Raw genomic sequence first — 25,303 nt, 5'->3', positions numbered from 1 at the left:
CTCACTTTCATTTTTATTGACTAAAGTGTTTAGAGCTATACTTTTGCCTCTGTTCATTGCTAGTGAAGTATTCCACGGATTATGATATGAAATATTTTTATTATTGTATTTCAGAAAAATCTGTTCCCGTTTCAATACGGAGTTTCATAGAAAGTTTAAAAAATGTACAGGTGATTGAGCCTGTTTGTAATATTTCTACTTTTAAGAAATCACTAATTTTTTTTAATGTATGCTAGTAGAATAAATTGTCATGGGCTGTAGGTTGGCTCAAGTGGTAGAGCACCTGCCTAGCAAGTGTGAGGCCTTGAGTTCAAACTCCAGTCCCTCAAAAAAAATTGTAAATTTTCAACATGTGTTTGAGAAAAGTATGTGTTTCTAGTATCAGGGTTTGTGTAATCTCAAAATAATTACCTTATCAATTATGCTGTTCAGCTCTTGTATCTTCATTCATCTTTTGTCTGCTTGTTTTTTTTATTAGTATGGTAATATTGAAGTATCCTATTAATTTGTTTCTATTTCTCCTTGTATCGCCTGTCATTTTTGTCTTATATAGGAGGTAGCTTAATTATTTCATACACAGATATTCTTAACTGTTATACCTCCATTGTGAAAATGTGACCATTTTGATCTAAATTCTGCCTGATTAGAAATAATTGTCACATAAACTTCCAATTTAGTTGTTAAAATTTGTTAATACTGTAAAAGAACAGCAAAACTATTTATGTTACTTTCATTTTCCAAAAAGAAAAAGCCTTTCTGTTTTCATTTTCAATCAGCAGTTGCAAAGGATCTACCAGTAGATTCACTGGAAGAAGATTTTGAGAAGGAGTTCTCATTTTTGAACAGCCTCCTAAGTCCTAGTTGTTCAAGCACAAGTGAATTTACCCAAGAAAGCCAGACTTCCTGTGGGAGCCCCAGTACCAGTCTCACATCCCAGGAGCCTTCTGTGGCATCTGAGCCTCTTGCTCATTCCTCTGGATTCCTTCCCTCACAACTCTTTGACCTTGGCCTTCATGCTGCTGGAGCTTTCAACAGTAAGTGTCTATGAACCGTTTGGACATGTATCTTATTTTATCTCTGTAAAGCAGAAGAAGATCGATTTTAACTACAGTATTTTCTGGATAAAATCTGCAGTCACATCCATCAAGTGGAAAAATATTAAGTCTAATCACACTACCAACAAGTCTGAAATAAGGTCTGTTTTTTTGTTGCCTTTACCAAACCCAAGCACTCTTCATTGACTTTCCTAGGTATCTGGTTTGCATTTGACCCATGAAGTTCCCCCTGGATCAGGTGATACCACTGCTTCCATGAAGAATGATATAAGAAAATGAACAACCCTAGCGGTTAGTTCCAGGGCAGCCTTCTGGGCAAAGCAGAAGTGGAGGATGCTAAAGCTGGTCATGGTTTTCCTGAAGAAAGGGTCACCTGCTTTGTCACTCACCCTGTAGCTCCACCATTGTCAGTCCAGCTCTGCACCTTGGGAAGTCATTTTACTACTCACAGCCATATTGGTTGCCAAGTTCTGTCCATTCTGTTTCTAAAACACTTCTTAAATTTCTTGCTCCTATGTACCCCCATACCAGAGTCATCTAGCGACTCACTTGGTTTCCTGTGTTGCTAGCAGGTCTGCAGTTCCCAGTTCCTCCTCCATACTTCCTCCAGAGTTATTTTCCTAAGAAGCAGAGCCTGAGGTCAGCACACTGCCTACATTTTTAACAAGTGAACACCGCTGGCTCTAGGATAAAACCTGCCTGTGCCTGCCTTCCACTTTTATCTCCTGCCTTACTTCAAAGTACTTACCATTTTCTACCACATTTGGTTTTCAGATCCATCTGAGGCACATTTGTGTTGCTTCTTTAGCTTAAGACGTTCAGAAACACAGCTTGGACCTCAGAATAGGATTCTCCATGATGGCCAGTCCTTGAATTCTCAATACTGCCCTGTGGAAGTGGCTTCTGCCTCCTCCAGCCTTCCACAGTACTTTACTTGTTTTCATAGCTATAGTCAGAGTTTATCTACCTTTATATTCTGGTCTTTTGTCCCTCAGATTTTATTCTTTGAAAAACCCCCACAGCACCTAGCGGTGTCTTAATGCATTATACTTTGCATTAAAATACTTCTGTTCATACTACATCTGCAAGCATCCCAAGGGCATGATCTGTGAGGTGATTCATTTTTGTGCATTCTATGACAGCAGCATAAAGTTCTTTCAATAACTAAAATAAATGTCAGTTGGACTAACCACTCAGTAAGAATTTATTGAATAGCCTCAAGGTAAGAATAGGCAGGATTATTTGATAAAGAGACACTCTTATCTAGGATAATTCAGGTGTTTTGCTATGGTACGATTCTAGTAAAAGACATCAATGGCTCAATCATTATAATTACAAATCAATTGATTCTCTACTATACACTCCTACTTCTCTTTCTCCTTGACTTGTCACACCTCTAGCAGCACTGGATTTTTCTCCTAGCTTCTGACAATGCAGTATCAACAATATTTCAGCACTCAAAACATTTGGTCTGGCCCCTGCCTGCAAGCAGACAGAATACTGTCATTTAATAGTTGAGGCAAGTTGAAACCCAGTGTTTGAGTGGCTTGCTCAAGGTCATGGAGCAGTTTAAACTGTTAAGAGGGGAGCAGATCTGCTCTCTTGCCTCTTAGTGAAAGAATAGACTTCACCATTCTTTCCTTTAGGTCCACTTGTTTTTTTCCTGTTATGTAGATCAGGCAAGTGAGCTGCTTTAAGAATTAAAAAGATACACACATTCTAGGAACCCCATCTATCTTAGTCTGTTTTCTGCTGCTATAAGTAAGTGTCATAGACTGGGTAGCTTATAAACAATGTAAAGTTTGGGCTCACAGTTCTGAATGCTGGGAAGTCTTAAGAACATAGTGCCAGAATCTGGCCCATAATCCCCTAGGGGAAGGTAAAAGGGCAAATGGTTGCTCAAGACAGAGGATGGGGGCCAAACTTACCTTTTTATCAGGAGCCCACTCCTGTAACAACTAACCCTCTCTCATGGCATTAATCCACTCATAAGGGCGGAAGCCCTCATGACCTAATCTTTAAACCAGGGCTGGTAGAGTGCCCACCCAGTAAGCACAAGGCCCTGAATTCAAACCCTAGTACTGAGGAAAAAAAAAAAAGGCTCATAATGACAATTACACTCACTTTGAGCCTCAAATGATCCCCTCTCTATAAGGAGGAGATTAAATAGTCTAAATTTTTCCTAGGGCTTTTCACTATGGCATAAGTGGTTTTTCATGCTGAGGCAACCATTACCCTGTGTTCCCAATACTTAATTTCATAGTATCTTGTCACTTTATATAACATAATCATTTTAATTCCTTTCTTGCTGTTTGCTTACTACTATACAATTTGGTTAAACATAATCATGCATGTACTTTTTAAAAGTTAAATTACTTCCTTAAGATAAATTTCTAGAAATGGTTCAGTGAGTCCAAGGTTACAAATATATTGATGAGTTTCAGCATTCTAATTCTCAAGCCTTTTCCTGATGGCTTAGAACTTTTCTTTCTGTGTCTTCTCAATTTGCAATTTAAAAAACATTTCTTTAAAAGCCACTTTTTATATAAATTTTATTACGACATACTCATGATACAAGGGGAGTTTCATAGTAACAATTCCAATTAGACTTATATTATACATTGGTTACATTGCCCCCATCGTCTCTCCCCCTCAGTCCCCCTCCCAACCCCACTTAAAGCAATTGCAAGAGGTTTTCTAGTTCTGTTTCATATAGGTATATGAAGTCCATCTTCCATGTAAAAGCCATCTACCATATAAAAGCCACTTTAAAAATATATAAGGGTATCTAATCTAACTCTAGATGGTACCAAACTTAGATGATTGAATAAAACACTTAACTGTACTGAGAGTTACACCTTTTTTTTTTTAATCACCCTGGTATGGACTGGAGAATTTAAAATATTTTTACCTTTTCTTCTTTTACTGACACTGCTTCCCACTTGATTAACAATGGGCAATTCTTTCTGTCCTTCTCCCAGGCTGGGTCTCCCAAGAGGGATTAGAACATGCTGATGGCCTGCCAGTGCCTTTACAGAGTCCAAAGAAGGTAACAAGATGTAAGTTATTTATTTCTTTCCCACTGCACAAAGAAGCAGTTGAATTCAGATACACTTAGAAAAGGATCACTTTGTAGTCTTTGCTCCATGTTCTCCAGAAAAAATATTTTGTTAATAATGAGTTAGTGTTAAAATGAAAGCTGTCCTGGCTATGAAAGCTCTGGATAGTAACTGTGAGCTTGTCATAACACACTAAATTCCGGACTGCAGTCTGTTGTATTTTGTGTTAAGGTTTGTTGGTAGTGGAGGCATCATTTGGGATGGAAGATGCTTTTTTATTTTTTTTTAAATGCTGGTGATTGATCCCAGGGCCTCATGCATACTAAGCACTGACTCTACCACTGAGCTACATCGCCAGCTCCCAGTTTTTACATTACAGCTTAGCAATTTATGTTACGTTTCTATGAATCAGATCTTCACAAGTTTTTCATATCGAAACTCTAAAACTCCATACTCATTAAACAACTCCTTTCCCTCTGCCTGTACCCCTACTAGCTATATTCTACTTTCTTTCTTTTGAGGCAGGGTCTCACCATGTAGCCCATGCTGGCTTAAATTCATGATCCTCCTGCCTCAGTCTACAAAGATCCAGGATTACAGATGTATGCCACAACACCCTACCTTCCATGAGCTGAGAACTGCCCTTCAACAAATGCATGGGCTCTTGAGGACAGTCAATATTCAAATTATAGCAAATACAAAAAGGCAGAGGTACTAAGGAAGATGCTATTTACCTGTTATCATTGAGGCTGATTTGGGAACAAAAATAGGGACTGGGGATATAGCTCAGCAGCAGAGTGCATGAGGCCCTGGACTCATTCCCCAGCATCATGAAACAAAAACCCAAAACCAAAAACAAGCTAGGTGTGGTGGTAAACACAAATAATTCTAGCACTCCACAAACAAGTAGGAGACTGAGGCTGGAGGATTGCAAGTTCAAGGACAGCCTGGGCTACACAGTGAAACCCTGTCTCAAAAATCAAAAACAAGTAATAAATGAAGTTGGATCTGAATACAATGCGTTCTATAAAATATTATGTTAGCAAAAAAATTTTAAAGAGCACATGGAAAAGACAAAAGAAACAACTGTAGCCCCAAATGACAATTGTTAATAACTCATATTAACAATGAGTTAATATGGTAGGATTAGGAGGATTTTCCTCCTTATTTCTAGTATTTTTGTAATAAGACTTTTATATTATAATAAACACACACAGACCAAGCACTAAGTTTACAAATGTAATCTCTTACTTGGTAAGAAAAAGATACTTTCAATCTTAAACCTTTATAGAACCCTTCTTCTATAATTGATCTTAAAATTAAATGTTCTAAGACACTGCTTTTGCCTTTTCACTTTTCTCTCAAGTCCCTTCTCAGAGCCACGTGCAATACCTAATCCTGGGAGCCTCGGCAAAACACTAGGCGTCTGCCTCAGTTTTCAAAATTATCCTGAAGAGGATATAATTGATTATTAGTCAACTTTTTATTAAAAAGCAGCATCTACTTCAAAATCATAAAAGTGATACAAAAATATTTCTTCAAAAAGCTGAAACTCTTCAATGTGTTTTTGTTTGTTTGCTTGTTTTTAACAGCCCCTGGCAGTGGTAACCAAGACATGTCAGCCTGGTTCAATCTGTTTGCAGACTTGGATCCACTTTCAAACCCAGATGCTATTGGACACTCAGACGATGGGCTTCTTAATGCTTGACTGAGTTAAGCCACTTCAGGGTCTCGAGTCATCAATTCTGCAACATATGCTTTTGTGGAAGGAGGTTTATATTGCAACCCCCATGCAAAAGCATGGTGTTTGTGAATCTAACAGCTGTAAGTTGACTTTAAGCAGAGGATAAGGACACATTTGAATAGATAAAGTATATCTTTAATCTTGGATTTGTAGCTGCTGATGCTATATGGAAAAATTTAAAAACTACTGAGTGAGTCTGCAATATTCAGATACCAAAATTTAATGTCTAAATAACAGGAATAATTCTGTCACTAAGGAGTTGGGCTTGTTTCTTTGGAAAGCATTTTATATTTAAGTTGCCTTGCTGGATATGAGAATTTTATATGTAGATAAAAGACAGCATGTGAATTGGGTTGTGTTTTAGGGGTGGTTTTAAAAAGTGGTGGGGGTTCTGTTGTGGAAAAAAGCACTGGAACTAGAGCAGCTCATCTTTGGTTAGAAAGGTAGACTGAGATTAGAGAACTCAATTTGCTTGAAAGAAATCAGAGAAATTTGTACTTGCTTTTTCTCCATGTGGAAGCTAAAATGTAATGTTACCTTTCATTCGCACAAAATCATGGATACCCCCAATTCCATTATTAAATTTTCATGGGGGAAGTAGCAGGATGATTAATTTTCCAAACCTATCCTCCACAGAAATGGGGAAAAAAATCTATCTTCCTATCTCATAAACCATAATAATGTACAGCCATATTCAAAGATATATTCAACCATGTTCAGCCTGTTTCACACACTACTACAGTGACACGCAGGATACATATTCTATTCCTAAAATTACTTAGAAACATCTGCCTGAATGAGGGAGACAAATCCTAAGCACCTCATCCTTACACACATTTGCATACCTACTCCATAGTTCTTGACAGGATTTAACCCAGAGGTACAAAAAACCCTACACAATCAATAAGGAAATGTCTTATTTTCCCACTTCTCTCCTCTGTGGATGACATTATCTGAGGCTGTATTTCATGATTAAGAAAAGCTGTTACCCATACAGAGTTTAGAACCTAAGTTTTAACGGGAGGCTATTTAACAGAGGCTATAAAAACTGATGAAAAGAGAGCTACTGTGCACTACTGTGCACACATCAATCACCTTTTTTTTTTTGCTCACCTTTAGTTTTGAGACAGTTTTCCAAGTATTTTTTGTTGTCGAGTCCATTGTAACTCCGTAAGAAAAAATGTTAGTTAAGCTATTCACTCTGGTTTTCATGTGTTTCTAGTTCAAAACAGGCTTACTTAGAAGAGAACTGCTTGTAATGGCTAAGTCACTGTATATAGTAAACAATTTTTAGGAGTGGACCAGAGTAGGTAAAAATGCCATACACTTCCCATCCATGGCAGTCTGGCCTATGCACAATGTTCCCTACCTGCCCATGTGCTTTCCAAGAACCACCACTATGGCCAAGTATGGCAGAGGCCGGAAAAACCTTATCTGAGCATCAGAAGCTCAGGCTAAGGAAAGGTTAGAAAGTCTTTCCTTAATATCTTTTCACAGTATTATTCCTGTTTTTATTTGGTTTTAATGAGCTGCTATTATCTCTTCAGAAGCAACTTTTTAACTCTTCCTTTCTATTCAGTGAAGAACTTTCCAGAATACAATGCTACCATGTTCTGTCAAAATTTAATCATCAAGATTATGATTATGCATCACAATCTAAATTCTATGTTCACAGTGACTCTAGTGCTGTTAACTGAGTGCTTCAAAAAATGCTGACTTTATATCTTGGGTTTATGCCATTTTCTTGGCAATGGCAACCCTTCTAAAGCGTTCGTTCACAGATATTTGTGCATCACCCTCACAAGCATGCAAAGCAGCTCTTGTTACCTGGTATACATGAAGATATTTCAACAGAAGCAGCAGCAGTTCCTACAGGCCAGAGGCTTGAATCCCTGACTATGAATGTGAAGAGATTACCCTCAATTTCTAATGAGCAAGATGACCCCAGACTGAAACCCATGAAAGATTTCTCCTATTCAGTTTTTCATTTCCTCTTTCAGCAGAGTATGCAGAAGCAACATTGACTGCCTCGGCGAGTCTGGTTAAAACTTCACATCCACCAACTCCATTTTGAAAAGCATATCAGTAACATTAAATGAAAGCTGATGATTAATATTTTCTCAAGGTTATTTGAGGCTCAATCATAATGATTGACAGTCACTAAGAGACATTTTGCACTATTAAACTAACATTGACATTGGAAACCAAGCACACATTCAGTAAGGGGACAGGGAAGGCAAAGTAGGCAGTCACCAAACAGCAACTAGTGACTCTTGTCTCATTCTAGGGCATCCATGTAGTAAGAAGGAAATTAATTACCCTGAATCAAGAATAGGCTGAGAACAACTCTTTCAAAATAGATACCTTTTATATTCAATGGGGGAATAGCTCTATTTTATAACAGATAAAAATGCATCGGAGGTAAGAAAAGCCCAGCAGAACTAACTTGCCTACTCTTCCTACAACCACTTTGAAGGAGAAGCAGATATACCAGGGCTTAAGATCAGTTCAGTATACTTTGTATTTTTTGAAATATTTCTTTTAATTGTAGAACATAGCTCTGTTAAAACTAGAAACAAACTGTTTCAACAAAATAAGTGTCAGTATTTATACATTGAACAAGAAATGTTTGTATTTCAGCTCTGTGTATTTCTCTCACATAACTGTCTTTACAGGCCATGTAGAAATGTAGAGGGCTTAGAGCCTTAGAACAAAGGAAGTTTAAATGTGCTCTATTTTTCTGAGCCTCATTTAATAAAAGATTGCAAGATGGCATAAAATGAAAACTTTGTTCTGTACAAATTCAATTGTTGTTTCCCTATTTAACAACTTAGTGTTTACCTCAGGATCACAGTAGTAAGGAATTAAATAGAACTGATAAAGGCACCTCAAAATGAAAGTAAAACCAGGACAACTGATGTCCCTGTGAGACAGAGATAGAAGGGGATTACCTCAGAGGGATGGAAAGAAAAGAATGTGTGTTCTCTGTGCAGATGCTTTTAGCAACAGACACAAGCAGCCATGTGTAAATATTCAGAATCTAAAGTAATAACCAGTGAAATATAAGCCATAGTATTTCACCTGATCTGTTGAAGGTGGGAATAAAAAGATGAGAGCCAAAATCGATCTTGTTTTCCATAATGTTGGAAGGGCCCTACATGTCTTTACCTTGAGCAAGGAAGCAGCCTAAATCTTAGAACACAAAAGTTAGGAAGGAAATAAAACTTTAAAATATCTACTAATCTAATAGTGCTTAAAATTATACATTTGAAACATATAACAGTAAGAAGTATAAACATGGCAAAGAAAACCTATGGACAGGCTGGGGAGAAAAATGGTTGGTTAAAATGGGTCACATTCAGAAGCCCAACCTAGGCCAGGAGCAGTGGCTCATTCCTATAATCCCAGCTACACTGGAGGCAGAGATCAGGAGGACTGCAGTTTGAAGCCAGTCCAAGCACAAAGTCAGCAAGATCCCATCTCAACCAATAAAAAGCTAGGCATAAAAATAAATAAAAAGCATGTGCCTGTCATCCCAGGTGTCAGAGGCATAAACATGAGGATAGAGGTCCAGGCTGGCCCAAGCAAAACACAAACCCCTATCCCAAAAAAAACTAAAGCAAAAAGGACTGGGGGTTGTGGTTCAAGTGGTATACTGCCTGCCCAGCAAGCTCAAAGCCTTGAGTTGAAACCCCAATACTTACCCCAAAAACCTAAGAAACATCCTAGCATAAAATATCTTCTTACATCTTCTATGTACCAGGCATTTAAAGTCAAGATACAGTTTTTCATTCTGTGGTGTAAACACATCATTGGCCACAGAGTACGTACAAAATGGAAATCTTAACTGGTTGGTGTTAATAAGTAGGATTTTGTATGTGTGTCAAAAGGATTTTTTTCTTTCTTTCAGGCAGTGCTGAGGTTTGAACTCAGGGCCTCACACTTACTAGGCAGGCATTCCACTTGAGCCACTCCACCAGCTACTTTTTTGTGTTATTTTTGAGATAGGGTCTCACAAACTATTTACTCTGGGCTGGCTTGGTGCTCCTGATCTCTGCCTCCTGAATAGGATTACAGGCATGAGCCCCCAGCACCCAGCTGGACTTTCTTCTTTTTTTTTGTGGGACATGAGTTTGAACCCAAGGCTTTGTGCTTGATAAGCATGAACCCTACTGTTTGAGCCACATCTCCAGCCCCCTTTACTTGGATTCCCATTTTGCTCTGTTTATTTTGGATTGTTATTTGACCCTGGATCACAATCCTCTGAGCCAGCACACCCAACTTTCTATCATGAAGATTGGTTATTCCCCAGACTTGTCTGGAACCTCCACCCTCTCCATCTCAGCCTCCCATGTAGCTTGAGATGACAGGTGTGCCTCATGTGCCCAACTGATTGAGATGGGGGCCTCACAAAGTTTTTTTTGGTCTGGGTTGGCCATGAACTGTGATTGTCCTGATCTCAACCCCCAAGTAGCTAGATTACAGGCGTGACCCACTGGCACCTGGCTACTAAGGTGCTGAAGTGTTATTTTTACATTTGTATAATGTATTTTTTTAAAAAAAGCTTCCTATTTTCCTGTTGCCTCAGTATCCCCACCAGGGGTGTCCTTTTCTACCCTTCTCCATCACAATCATTTAAATGCACCAGTGAGATCCACTCACACCTTCAGACATGGAAGCCCTGTGCCCCCAAGGCACTGTACCTGAGTCCTACCTCTCTGTCCCCACCTGCTTGGTAAAGCTCCCTCCCTCCATGCTATCTTCTGAGTGAGCAGTGGCTGTCTCTTTGGACTTCATCCTTTACCTGTACCTCACTGAACATCACCTAAAACAGCCACAACATTTAATTTTTTTTTTCATTTCGAAGTAATATTCTCTAGGAAAGAAAAAATAATCATTCACACTGTTACTATGCAGAAATAAGCACTGTTAGCATCTTATATCTTATTTTTTTATAGAGCCCTTGGGTATACATTTGCATTGTGACTCAGGTGACTTCATTTGATTGTCTTCTCCCTAAAATAGATCAAGTTGAAATTCAAAAATTATGTTTGTGGGCCTGGGGATGTCGCTCAGTGGCAGAGCACTTGCCTAGCATGTGGGCAAGGTCCTAGGTTTGATCCCTGAACTATAAAAAAAATTAAAATTACTTTTGTTAAGTCTCTGAACAAGTCAGGTAAAGGGACAAATGTACCAAAAATGTGACTGAATTAGTTTCACCCTCTCTAAAGAGGTGCTCCCCAGATTTAAAACATTTAATTTTCTGCAGTTACTACAACATTAGAAACTAGACAGTGGGCTGGAGGCAAGTCAAGCGTGAGGCCCCGAGTTCAAGCCCCAGTACTGACCCCCTACCCCCAAAAATTTTTAACAGAGCTGGGATATAGCTTAGTATGCCTAGCATGGCACATTAAGGGTCTGGGCTTGATCCCCAGCACTGCAAACAAAAAGTTTTGCACAATTCCCTCCTTATGTACAAATATACTCATTTTCTATTCTGCTTCATTTACATTATAACCTTATAAGCTTACAGCCTTGAACTCTTGATCTTAAAAAGTTGGGTGGAGCCAATTCAATTCACTTCAAGACCCAAGCATTTTGAAAAACACTGAACTAAATAGTAACAAAGGCTACTGGTAGATCATACCATGTTGTATTAAAAGTCTTAAAAAGATATTTACTCTTAATGTTAGCAAGGGAAAAAAAATCCCTGCTATGGTAATTAGCAGGAAACGTCTGTATGAGGATACTAACAGTTTTCACACATTTGCTCCTTTCAACCTCATTAAAGGTGGAGAAAAAAAAGATTCAAGGGAGAAAAACTTTGTTTTTTTGTAGTGCTTGGGATCAAACCCAGAGCCTTATGAATGCTAAGCAGGCGCTCCACCACTGAGCTGTATCTCAACCAAGAAAGGGAGAAAACTTGATGTGCCAGTATGAGAGGTTCTCCTTGCATTTGATGTTATGTTGAACTTCATTTGTAATGGCTAAATTCTGCTTAACTTTTTTCTTTAGGAACTTTTACTTTTTTGGAGATGGTCTTTCTATATAGCCCAGGCCAATCTTGGACTCTCCACCTTCCTGGCTCTGCCTTCTAGTGCTGGAATTACAGGCATATGGCACAAGGCCTGGCTCAGAATTTTTTTTTGTATGCAGTACTAGGGTTTGAACTTTGGGGCCTTGTACTTGCTAGGCAGGTGCTCTACCACTTGAGTCACAATTCCAGCCCCTTTTTCTTTTATATTTCCAATAAGTTCTCATGTTTTTGCCTGAGGCCAGCCTGGATTACAATCTTATTTATGCCTCCTGTATAGCTAGGATGACAGGTACATGCCACCATACCCTGCTTATTGGTTGAGATGGGGTCTTGCTTTTTTGCCTAGGCTGGCCTTGAACCACAATCCTCTTGATCTCTGCTTCCTGAATATCTGGAACTAACAATAATGAGTCAGTAGCAAGCCAGATTTTTTTGCAGGGGGGGAGGGGTGGGGTTTGAACTCAAGGTTTTAAGCTTGAAAAGCTGGTTCTCCTTACTGCTTGAACCACATTTAAAGTCCACTTTGCTCTAGCTGTTCTGGAGATGGGGTCTTGCAAAGTATTTGCCCAGGCTGGCCTTGAACTGTGATCCTTCCTCATCTCAGCCTTCCAAATAATCATGAGCCACTGGCGCCTGGCCACAAATAAGTTTTTATAAAACTGAAAACAAAAACAAAAAAAATTAACAAAGCACAGAGCAGTCTTCATTGAGTTTATCTTACCAACTCCATTGTGTGATTATGGACCGAACTTACCAGCCCAACTAAGCTTCTAGGATACATCATAAGCCCACCTTATTCGCAGATTTACTACACACAGTTTTGGTCAAGTATAGTTACAGGATGGTGCAGTGCTGCTCTTCGTCTGGTGGCCTCTTGGGAAGCAACCAAGGGTACCAAGGGTCTACTGGATGAACCACTGCCACGGGGAAGAAGAGCTGGTTTAGCAAGAATTAAAAAAAGAAAGGAAAAAAACCCTTTGTACTTTAGAACTGACTGTCCCAGCTATATCAACGCTTAACAAACTTTGACTTGCTGAACCACTTATAAACAAACCAGTACATCTCTCAGCGTGCAGGTTCCATTTTTTTTTTTTTCAGGTTCCATTTTGATGTCAGCTCAGAGTGTACCACAAAGATGAGGTTCATTCTTCTCCATGACAAGTCAGGGGTGGCAAGGAACCTGTACTCAACACAAACACAGTTTTTTATCGATCTGTGAAGAAGAATACACTATGTATGTTGTATAGCTAGAAATGCCAGAAAAGAAATGGACTTCGAATTTGAGACAATGTTCCTAAAAATACACAGCAGAAACTCTCAAGAACAGACTTTATTTTTAACATAAAAGTTCTATTTTCTTGTGAGGCAGCAACGAGTGTTCAGGTACAGGGAATACATACGGACATAGTAACAATACCTATTACCACGGGAAATGCTGCTTTGGGGGAGGGAGAATTTTGTTAGAAAACAATTTTTAAAAACTGCATTTTAAAAAGATTTACACAGCTTTAACAGAGACAAAAGATGCAGAGTTTAAAAAGACATAAGTTATACTCAAAAGGACTGTATAAACAAAACATTGTTCAGGGCTACTCTCCTTACCACTAATTTAGGCAGAGTAAAACATAAATCTTAAAGTGCAGAGTTACATATTCTCAGCTTTATTTTGCAAATTCAGCACTTCCACTGGTCCAGTTTTGATACAACAAAAATCCAAGCATTAAGGAATGAATCTAAGTTTAGAACAATAAATTTACTAGTGGAAATTTTTCCTATTTTCCCTAAAAGAAAATCCTGACAACCCAGTCCTAACCTTGGGTACAGAGGTGGCTATAACCTCTGCCATTTTTATACTTCTTCCAGTGAAAGCCAACTATTTCTCAAAAAAGAAAAAACAAAACCTACCCTTTCATGTTGCCAGATATTCCCCAGTTAGCAGTAGCACCTTCCAAAGACTGATTTGGCCCCTGGAGTCATAAGTGTAAGGAATATTTTAAACAAAATGAAATATCTAGTTAAAAAATTTTGGCATCCACACTCACATTTAACCAAAGAGGTGAAGTCAATGATTTTAAAACATAACTGATCACTTAAGTCATAATCAGAAACAGTAAATGTGTCAGTTTTATCGTAAGGAAGAAATTGCTTAAGGGCAAAGAATAACTAGGACAAGTGAGTAACTAGAGAATAGCTCCTTTTGCTGAAAGATATATGCCACCCATTTTTCTTTTACTGAAATAGAAATATATTTTTTGATTAATTTTTAATTGGGAGCTGGGGATGCATTAGCCTGTGGTAGAGGGCTTGCCGAATCTTTATGATAACTAAGGTTTGATCCCCAGCACTGGGAAAAAAGTTAAATTATATTCCCACCAAAGCTAGTCTATTTATCTTCTGTACAGTTTTCTACAGAGTAACAGTGGAGTGTGATTTTAGAATACAATATTACTGCAATCTATTGAGAGTGGACCCATTTTTACAAAATCCACCTGGGAACTAAGGGTTAAATAAAACAGCTGGATGGACCTACGGCTAACATTTTTTAAGACCGTGATACAGCTTATGTGCTTAAAAATTAGCCCTTTGGCACTGGCAGTTAAGAGTTGTTTTGTACCTTGGACCTTATTTTCAAATCTTAGGCTCTTATTTCTCCTAAACCCAAGGGATAATATTTGGTTGCCATACAATTCATTTACCTACAAATTCACATTCTCCTTACAACCAAGCATTAGAATAGAAGCTCTACTTATAAGGTTGTAAATAATAAATATGAAACTTGTTCTTCCATTCTGATTTTAAATTACTTCAGATTAAGGATACATGAAACTCTACAAAAAGATGGGAATTTGACAAATGTGTACAATGGAGTAAAAGAAAATCTGTTACAAAGTAACATTCCTATAAAATACCTCTGAGACTAGTAGGGGTGGAGACAGAAAAGGAAAGGAGGTGTAAGGCAAAGGAAAAAATACAGACAATAGAATTTAAGTTAAAAAAAAAAAAGATTAACAAAACCTTGTTTAGCTACCTTCTAACCCCATTCATTAGCAACTCACCCAATTTTACCTTTTGTACTTCTGTTAGAACAGATAATCATTGTAAACTAGCAAAGTCAAGAGTGGTAATAAAGAACGCAAAGGAAAAAAACCAACCAGAAATTGAAAACCAATTAAGTAATTAAAAAACAAACAAAACAACAATCAGAAAATCAAGATCCCGCATGGTTGAATGTTAAGTTAGAAGCTACAATACTAGTTCCTAGCAAATAAAGTTTTGGATGGAAAAAAATAACAAAATTTATCAGTCTTACCAACTAGAACTGGACAGACTCAATTTAAATGTTTAAACTTATCTGTTTTACCTAAATCTCCATTTTAAACCAAATAGGACATATTTTAAATGCTTAGATGTTTTAAAGGTATTAAGTCCTTTCCGAAGATTTATTGCTACTCCTAGGTTTTCCTTCAGGGAATACTTTAAAATGGTATCCTTTTGTAAGGACTTGAGTTTTTGGTTTTTTTTTCTGCCTATCATTTGTATAGGATTAGTAAATTATTGCATCTTAAGATAGTATCTGAAGATATTAAAAGGATGCATTTTTCTCAACACTGTTTGCTGAAATTAATTCTTAAAAAAGAGTTGCTCCTTAATTTTACTACCCCATACTTAGAAATGAAATACTGTCAAGTGATACTGGCAATGGTTTTATTAGGATGAGGCCAAATCCAAAATTGTGTGGATTTTCAAAGGTGCCTTTTGTTTATGCTCCGAAGCTCTTCTCATCTGTTTTCCCCACTGTATGGAATGTTGGAGAAGAACCTAGCAAAATCTGTAGGCAACAAATCTTAGTGCCAACCATGTAAAGAAAAGTCAGTATCAAGATTCTGCAGCTACGGATTGCTATTCAATGGATTACACTCCTGGCAAATTACTAAACCCGACCAAATCCACAAAACAACATCACGAAAGCAAAGGAGGAAATCCATGCACAGCCATTTTAGGGTCTCTTGGGGCTATGATACAGTGATGATTAAAGGTAGAAAGACATTTGGCAGAGGAGGGCGATCACAATATACGTTTCACAGAAAACCAAAGGGCTCCTTACTCCTACCTAGCATTCAACACTGGATAGTTTCCTTTTTGGCTCACTGACTTTTAAACCAAGTTCCAATATGGGTGAGAAAATATTAAAGCACTTGTCTTTAGACTGCAACTTTTTTGACCACATAGTGAAATGTATACAAGAATAATGACGAAAACAACAGTTTTACAAATATTTCACTCAAAGCACAAACCTGACATCAAAAAACATAAATCACATAATGTAATACAAATATTGCTTCTTATCTCTTTTTATATATTTGTTCAATGCATTTACCTATCAATTCTTATTTGGGAGAAGAACATAGTCATGAGATTAACATTGTTGGGAAAACATCAACAATCCCTTTGGTCCCAAAGCTGAAAACAGCTGAGAAAAGCACACATCTAGAAAGGGAAACAAGAAACAGAGGCCACCAAAGAATCTGTTGAACATCCTTGTTTGCTACGTTTCAGAAATGTAACATTGGTATTATAAAATAGTAGTTTTCATATAAAAGATGGTTCTTGCAGCATCATCCACATCTCCCTCAGAAATCATGTTTGCAGGGGATCAGGGTGTGTGTGTTTGTGTGTGTGTGTGTGTGTGTATACAAGTCTAATTTGAAAACAAACAATGTGACACTGTCCCTCCAAAAGTAAAGAATGAGACCTTTCTTATTTCAATCAGTGCTTTAAGAAAAAAACAGGCTAAGCACTGAGGGTTGGTCTTCATGAGTGGGGCAGAGCAGTCAGAAGGGCTGCTTTCTTCCAGAAGCCTCCTGTCACATGTCATTGGAGAGCTGGAGCATGTCACAGCCAACCGGGGACAAATAATGCCAGCACAGTCAAAAGATGCGAGGAGGTCCTCAGTTTCTCAGAACCATGGCCACACAGCACTGGGACCTATCCTTCAGCTTCCTCAATTGGTTCTGGTGGTGGGAGTAGGGAGGCTGATGGCAGAACTGTACTGGTTCCTCGAGAGACTCGATCTTGCTCTGTGTTTGTAGAAAGGGAGGCCACGGCGATGGGCTGAAGCAGAGTGGTTGTCATGCCAGTGGTGACTGTTAGGCTGTGGCCAGAGCCCTTGAGGGTAAGATCCGGTGTGGGAAGGAGTGGCTTAAGGATGCTGACGAGGCAGAAAGCAGAGCCGCTTTTAGGAATGAAATTCACCTTGTTTTTGTCAGGACAGTAAAAGGCTGGGATTTCATGAAGTTGTTTTGGCCTAGATGCAGAACAGAGAACTCAATACTAAACACTGGAAATAAGTTCTCTTATTTTTTAAAACAGGTAACTTATAGATACACATAATAAATACAACTGAAGTTATGTCAAAAACTTCAAATGCCAAGGATCAAAGTGCTATTAGATACATGATCCAAATTATGTCTTCAAATCCCAGCAAGACAACATTCACAGTTGCTACTGCCACTTCCCCCAAGAGCCATGTTAACCATGCAGGGGGCTCAGGCTAATGACCACTGCATTTCAATGAAAAGCAAGATAGCCAGTAAGAATAATGAACTTCCTAAAGCTAAAGAAAATGTATATGTTTTTCTTTTTGTTTTTTGGTGGGTCTTGGTTTGTACTTGGCTTAGTGGTTGCAAAGCAGGCTGTCTATCATTTGAGCCATTCCACAAGGCCATTTTGTTCTGGTTATTTTAGACGGGGGGGGGGGGGGGGGGGGGGGGGGGCAGTTTCCTGAACTATTTGCCCAGGCTGGCCTGGAGCCATGATTCTCTTGATCGCAACCTCCCAAGTTGATAGGATGACAGGCCTGAGTCTCTGGTGCCCAGCGAAAATCTACATGTTTAAAGACAAAAATATGTTCTACTACCATGATTTTTCCAAGGTCTTTATTATTCTGAAGGGAGACACAAGGAAATTAATGGTATATAATGTCCATATTTTGTCAAGTTCCATCACTGCAGGAATAAACCTTGGTAAGCATGGATTTTTCTGAGTGCTATTAAAACTCCTCTCAGAATTCTTTGAATTAACCATGATAATTTGTATGTGTGTGTGTGTGTGTGTGTGTGTGTATGTGTTTGTGTGTGTGTTACTGGAGTTGAAACTCAGGGCCTTATGCTTGCTATGCAGATATTCTTCCACCTGAGCTACCATCCCAGCCTTTTTGACTTTGGTTATTTTTGAGATAGGGTCTCACATTTATGCCTAAGCTGTCCTGAACCACAGTCCTCCTATTTACACTTCCCATATCAACTGGGATAACAAGGGGTGCACACCAACACACCTAACTTTTTATTGACTGAGATGGGAAGGAGGGGGTGTTTTATGAACATTTTGCCCTGGTTGTCCTCAAAAAACAATTCTCTGGATCTCAGCCTCCTGAACAGCTAAGATTACAGACCTGAGCCACCGCATCCACCCAACAGAGTTTTTCTGAGCAACATAATGTAAATGTAAAATCCAAATAGTCCTTTGTTTTGAAGGTGGTTTTTATTTTTTTTTCTTTTTTTCTTTCCCCACCCCCAGTATTTGGGATCAAACCATAATACTGAGCTGTATCCCCAGCCCTGAAAGTTACTATTGAAGCAGAAATTCTTCCCATTCTCTGATCCTCCTGAACACTATCCCAAATCACTGAAATGGATACTTCTGGTGTTAATGGTATTCCATGAAAATTAAAAATATTTAAATCATTAAACTGTTAAAGTGCCACAAAATTAAAATGAACTTAAGGTAGGAGAATCTGAATAGACCAAGACTTAGATTGAAAAGCTCGTATTACAGACGATGAAAGTATTCATCTCATCTCTCCCAACAATTCAGTTCAATAACAAGCTTATTGTGCCAAGTCAGCACTAGATTCTAAGAACAAAGCTGAAACAATCTACAAGGAAGAGATGGGACTAAATTCATAATTATACTCATAATTGTATTTCAATATAGTTTTCTTCATAATCTTAGGTGTTTATGCATTTAAAATATTATTCAGAGAACAAATCCGTAAGTTTTGCCAGACTGCCAAAGTTGTGCAGAACACAAAAGAGGTCACCTGAATCAGAGTTTGACAACAATGATTACAAAGTTTATAAAAGGCTTAGAGGTAGCACAAAGAAGAACCTGTGGCAGGAAGGAAGAGGGAGAATATGGAAGGAGGAAAACTTCTAAAAGGAAGTGATTTTTAAGCTGGGTTTTAAAGAATGAATAAATAATAGACCTAGGGCCTAGGCTCCAAAACCATGTGTGTTCCACAGATTAATAGTGAAGTTTATCCATAGATAGTATTGCCAAATGTAGCTATTTAAGAACAAAGAAAAGTACATTACTTAAATCATGTTTTACTTGTGCACTATTCTTTCTTGAATATAACAGAAACTTAATAGGTCAAATACTTTTAGAGCCACAAGTGTATCTGCATATCTTACTGATAGAATATATACCTTTGTATTTTTATCACCTATGGTATGTTTTTCAAATGCCTAAAGAAGATAGTAGTTAATGTTATGCTTCTGTAATAAAATAATGCTTTTCCTTTGAAGACAGGATTATTACAGATAACTTTCATTCTTACACTGGGGGAAGAGGATGCTAATCAGTTTTTATACCCCTATCCAAATAAGGACTATATTTTAATTAATTTACTTGTTTGAGGTTACTGTTAAAAATTACTTAAGCCAGGGCTGGGGATACAGCTCAGTGGGATCATGCTTGCCTAGCATGAGTGAGGACAAATACAGTGCGTTCTATTCCCAGCACTAAAATAAATATATATAAAAAATAAAAATGACTTAAGACATGTGGCTGCTAACAGGTCTCAAGGAAGAAACTTCACATTTCTGAAACAGAAAGAAACTTCCTGACTTTGTGATAAAGTTCTGAGTCTTGTTTTGTTTTGAATGACAAAATCTAAAAAACATTTAATTTCCTTGCTGCTTTTATGAAAACACTTATGACATACTTCAAAGAAAGTAACTTATCTGATGAGATCAATAAACACAGAATTGCCAGGTGCCAGTGGCTCATGTCTGTAATCCTTGTTACTTGGGAGACTGAGATTGGGAGGATCATAGCCAGCCCAGGCTATATAGTTTCCTTCATAATCTTAGGTGTTTTATGCATTTAAAATATTATTCAGAGAACAGATCCATAAGTCTTGCCAGACTGCCAAAGTTGTGCAAAACACAAAAGAGGTCACCTGAATCAGAGTTTGACAACCATGATTACAAAGTTTATAAAAGGTTTAGAAGTAGCACAAAGAAGAACCTATGACAGGAAGGAAAAAATTTTGTGAGACTCCCATCTCAACAAATGGCTGCGCACAGTGGCATGTGTTTGTCATCCCAGCTATGTGGGAGGATTGGTGCGGCTACAGGCCGGTCTGGGTAAAAACTCTGCAAGGCTTCATCTCAACAGAAAAAAACCTGGGCATGCTGGGAAATGTAAAATAGGACTGAGATCCAGGTCGGCCAGGGTAAAAAGTGAGACTCTATCTCCAAAATAATCAGAGCAGAAAGGGCTAGAGGCGTGGCTTGAGCAGTAGAACACTTGCCTAGCAAGCATGAAGTCCTAAGTTCAAACTCAAGTACTACCAAATTAAAAAAAGGAAATATTAACAGTAAAAAGGACCAAAAATTTTCATGTCCTCTTCTAGTCACTACCCCAATCCACCAAGAGGAATCACTCTTCTAACCTCTCTCATTTAACTTCTAGGAGGACCTTCCTCAAGAAAGGCAACTCACCTATGATCTACTTATGAATACTTGTAGCTGACAGAAGTAGCAATATTACTTCTAAGCATTCTTCAACTTAAAAAACATACATACAAAAAAACCCTCCAATTTCATCAGGCCTCTGGCCTGGGGTACCCTTCTTCCCCATTGTTAGACATCTGGTTTGACCTTTAGACCTGGCTAACGATCCAAGGGTCTTGAAGAGGGCCAGGAATGAGGCTGAGCAGTGGGGGTGTCTGTGACCTTCCACTGTTATATGCATTCTGTGGATCTCAGGTAGGAGGGACCTAGTGCCCAAAGGCTGCAGAACCTCTCAGCCAGAGCATGAGGCAGGAGCCACATTAGAGAAAGAACAATTCTGAGGGAGCCTTCCCTTGAGCCCTGCACTGTTCCCCACTCCACCTCAAGCCCCTCCTTGCTGTGAAACTGAAGAAGAAGCTGGAGCAAAACTCTGAAGCAGCATGGGTATCAAAGCTCTGAAGAAAGAAAATAAGCAATCTGCAAGCAGGAGAGGACCACATGGGAGATAACCAGACCCAGGTGGGGCTCCTTCCAGCGGGGCTCTCTTTGGCAAGGTATTCAGCCAAACAACCATCTGTTTTGAGGTTCTATAAGTCAGTTTCAAGAACCAGTGTAAGGCCTGGGATATGGCTCAAGTGGTAGAGAGCTTTCTCTGAATTCAATCCCTAATACTGCTACACCTACACACACACCCCTACACACACACACACACACACACACACACACACACACACACACACACGTATGGCTCAAGTGGTAGAGAGCTTTCTCTGAATTCAATCCCTAATACTGCTACACCTACACACACACCTACACACACACCTACACACACACACACACACACACACGTATGGCTCAAGTGGTAGAGAGCTTTCTCTGAATTCAATCCCTAATACTGCTACACCTACACACACACACACACACAAACAAACACACACGTATGGCTCAAGTGGTAGAGAGCTTTCTCTGAATTCAATCCCTAATACTGCTACACCTACACACACACACACACACACACACACACAAACACACACATATGGCTCAAGTGGTAGAGAGCTTTCTCTGAATTCAATCCCTAATACTGCTGCTACACACACACACACACACACACACACACACACACACACACACGCACGCGCGCGCGCCAAAAAGAAAAAAACAAGTGTAAGCTGTAGTACTTTATGGGTGGAGGACATTGACGAGGAAAGCAAAGCGGAGACCCTCAGGTGGGCCAAAAAAGAGAAATCTATGGAGTACGGGGCACAAGTGAGAGGCAACCTGGAGAACATGCTCCTGCAGTACTGAAACTATACCGCACAGCCACACTGCTCAGCAGCTTGGGCTCAGGAAGGACAGTGTGGCTCTGTAACTGACACTTTAAGGGCAAACAATCAGCAGGGGTTATTCCCAAGGAGTCGACTGAAGGTTAAAGAGTCTCCCTTCTCAGGGGGGCTTGTATACATTCTTCTGGTCAGAGTTTGTATACTGAATTTTAAATCAAAATTAAGACTGAGACAAAAATCTTTTTCCTTTTATTTATTATTTTTTGGGCAGTGCTGGGACTGAGAGAAAAGTATCTTTAAACAATGACTTAAACAGCTAAGCTTTTAAGTAATCTCCCTTTGCTTTAGTACTGGTGTGTCTATTAGGTTTTTGCTCTAACTTTGACATAGCGAGGGCAAAAAAAAAGAGTAATGTTTTTAAGGCTTTGAATAACTTGTTTTATTGATAGGAGATTAAAATTACTTTTAACAAATCCACTCAGGTTCCTACTCCTAACTAGTCTTTGGAACATAATTAAAATACCAATAGATTTCTGTGTGCTACGTTTGTGTGCTATACATCCTTTACACCAGTAAAAATTTATATTAAACATTACATCCAAAAAACAGGCTTGCCTTCTAATAACAGATTAATGTGCCATGAAACTGATCATATGTTACACTTTACCTTGTTTCTTTTATCTGTCTATCCATCAATCTATACTCTCTCTCTCTCCTCCCATCTTTTCTTCTCTCCCTTCAAATTTTATAGTAAAAATACAATAGCTCAGACAGTGAGTCTTGAGTAATTTTCCAAATGCAACAGTGTAAGTCAGGTAACATAGGACACTAACTTATATAAACAAATATTCAAGGTCATTTCTAAAAAGAAAATTCAAATTGCTGAGCTAATCAACCATTTCTCTGCACTTAGGCAAATCCTAATTCCCAAAAGTAAAACCAAAAGGCTCAATTCAAAATGGTACATTTAGGTCAACTGACTTTTACTCAATAGAAAGGACCTTATCTATTTAAGAACTCTAACAAAAAGGTCTTAGTCAGCATTTCAAAATTGAGATTCAAAAATCACATAAAGTACTTGGTAAAGATACAGAAAACCCAGGTTCTACTTCCATCTTTACTGATCTTTAGGCCTGGGTTGGGGCCTGGAATGTGCAATTTCAGTAAATTCCGCAGGTGATTATGATATAGGGAGTCCATGGAAAAAACTGTGGAAATACTGGCTTAAACTTAACTGACATCAGTTAAAACTTATAGGCTGACATGTTGAAAAAAAAAACCTAAAATAAGCAGTTGCTAAAACAAGAGTTTTCAATTACTGTCACAGAAGCAGATAGACTGGCAGCTGGTGTTTCCTCGTAGAGAAGCTGAAGGGATTCAAAGACAATGCTCTTTTTGTGGCAAGATTATTCAGAATTTAGGTTAAAGGAAGCACCAATCAGAAGGCACATAAGAGAAACAAAAGGATGCATATTTAAAATCACTCCAAGATGTTCATGATAAGAAAAAGATAAATTGTGTGAACTCAAGAAGGCTGGACTATTCCATATTGTATTTTAGGTTTCACAGTAAGAAAACGCAAAAACAAAAGATGGCTCTAAGACTTGAAGCCACAATGAGATTGGAAGGTTAGGAGTAATGTACATCACTAATATGCACAATTTCATACATATTTCTAACCCTGTAGCCATCACCTATAAAACAAGAAACTACAGTTATGGAACGCACAAAGCTGTATACTTTCTGGGCAAAACATGAGTTTAAAATGAGAGCAGCCAACTACAGCCCTAGCCAACAGAAGATCAAATACCAAGGGAATTAAATGCTGCTACTTTAAAATTCTGCTTCTTGGGGATGGAGGTGTAGTTCAGTGGTAGAGTGCTTACTTAACATTCACAAGGCCCTGGGTTCAAGTCCCAGTAGTAAACCCCCCAACACCTCCCCCCAAAATCCTGCTTCTTAACATTATCTTCAACACAGTAACAAGAGTGATTCTGTAAAGTATAGAAATGTTTCCTGTATTGGAAAGGATTAAAAAAATTGTTTAAAGAACTGCAGACCAGCCAGATGCTGGTGGCCCCTGCCTATAATCCTAGCTGCTAGAGAGGCTGAGACTGGAAGGATTGCAGTTCAAGGTCAGCATGAGCAAACAGTTTCAGAGACCCTTATCTCCAAAACAACCAGAGCAAAATGGATTGAATGGACTGGAGGTGTGACTCAAGCAGTAGAGTGCCTGCTTTGTAAGCATGAAGTCCTGGCAGACTCTGATCCCACCAAAAAAAAAAAAAAAAAAAAAAAAAAGAAAAACAGAATTGGAGACTAAAAGTAAGTGAAAACTAAGAGGTGATTATTGAAAGAAGGAAACCTTGGGCAGGAAGTGTGGTTCAAGAGGTAGAGCTCCTGCTTTGCAAGCAAGAAGCCCTGAGTTCAAATCCCAATACCACCGAAAAAATAAATAAAAAGCTATCACACTGGGTGAAATCCATGGTCTAGTTTGATAAACACACTGCTAAATTTAATGCGTGAACTTGACTGGCTACAGGTGCAAAAAAGACAGTTACAGAAAATACTCTGGGGACAACTGAGGAAATCTGAACAATGGGATGTTAGCTTACAGACATTATTACTGTTAATTTTCTTTAGTGTGGTAACAGTATTGTGATTATGCAAAATGCTAACAATTATATAACCTCAGTGGTAGATAAATGGCAGGTCAATATATTATTCTTTCAACTTATGTGAAAATTCTAACAAAAAAATGGAGGGAGGGGTGAAAACTTACGAGCATTCCTCAAAGACTTTGACTCTTTCACAGCCTTCAGGAGGTTCCCTTTTAAACATGTAACTGTTGTTAGGTTTTGGTGAAGTTGCATATTTGGGCAAAGGAGAGTTGTTCCCATTCTCTGCAAGAAATGACACACTGGATTACTAAGAAATACAACACAAAAATACGCATTCATACTATATTTAATATTTTTGACTTTCCCCTGCACATGAACTACTTGAGGTTAGGAGCAGTGCTTTATTCGTCCACATCAGCCAAATGTCTAACACATTTCATTATTAAAAGAAGAGATAATAAATGTGAAATAAATACATAAAAGGCTTTTCTCTCTTTACTATTTATGATGATCATAGCCAGGTATATCACTTAATCCTCACTTAATGCACAGAGCAAATATACTCAAACACCATTTTCATTTTTCCCAGTGCAAATAAATGCACTGGGAAATGTTTTTCTTTTTTTTTTTTGGAGGTACTGTGGTTTGAACTAAAGACCTCATGCTTGCTAGGCAGGCACTCTACTGCTTGAGCCACTCTGCCAGC

General features: G+C 38.5%; 2 protein-coding genes across 7 annotated transcripts in view; one reads left to right on the top strand and one right to left on the bottom strand.

Moving 5' to 3' along the window:
• Ica1l (islet cell autoantigen 1 like) overlaps window positions 1-8,641 on the top strand; it is a 47,298-nt gene extending 38,657 nt beyond the window's left edge. For 3 of the 5 annotated variants that reach the window (XM_074071445.1, XM_074071441.1, XM_074071443.1), the window contains exons 10-12: window positions 777-1,034; window positions 4,037-4,114; window positions 5,707-8,639. In XM_074071445.1, the coding sequence (XP_073927546.1) occupies window positions 777-1,034; window positions 4,037-4,114; window positions 5,707-5,822 (452 nt within the window). In that variant the 3' untranslated portion in view covers window positions 5,823-8,639. Of the gene's footprint in view, window positions 1-776; window positions 1,035-4,036; window positions 4,115-5,706 lie in introns of all 5 variants that reach the window. The other 2 variants (XM_074071442.1, XM_074071444.1) reach the window with 2 other exon arrangements.
• Window positions 8,642-8,977: 336 nt separating this feature from the next.
• Window positions 8,978-25,303, bottom strand: part of Fam117b (family with sequence similarity 117 member B) — a 93,145-nt gene continuing 76,819 nt past the window's right edge. The window contains exons 7-8 of one of the 2 annotated variants that reach the window (XM_074071440.1): window positions 24,759-24,879; window positions 8,978-13,075 (exon numbers count right to left, since the gene is read on the bottom strand). In XM_074071440.1, the coding sequence (XP_073927541.1) occupies window positions 12,961-13,075; window positions 24,759-24,879 (236 nt within the window). In that variant the 3' untranslated portion in view covers window positions 8,978-12,960. Of the gene's footprint in view, window positions 13,076-13,207; window positions 17,201-24,758; window positions 24,880-25,303 lie in introns of those variants that run through there. The other variant, XM_020159851.2, reaches the window with a different exon arrangement.

The sequence above is a fragment of the Castor canadensis genome, chromosome 4 (genome assembly GCF_047511655.1).
Source record: "Castor canadensis chromosome 4, mCasCan1.hap1v2, whole genome shotgun sequence".
Classification (NCBI taxonomy): Eukaryota; Metazoa; Chordata; class Mammalia; order Rodentia; family Castoridae; genus Castor; species Castor canadensis.
Note: the sequence above shows the minus strand (reverse complement) of the source record. Positions and strands in the feature narration are given on the sequence as shown.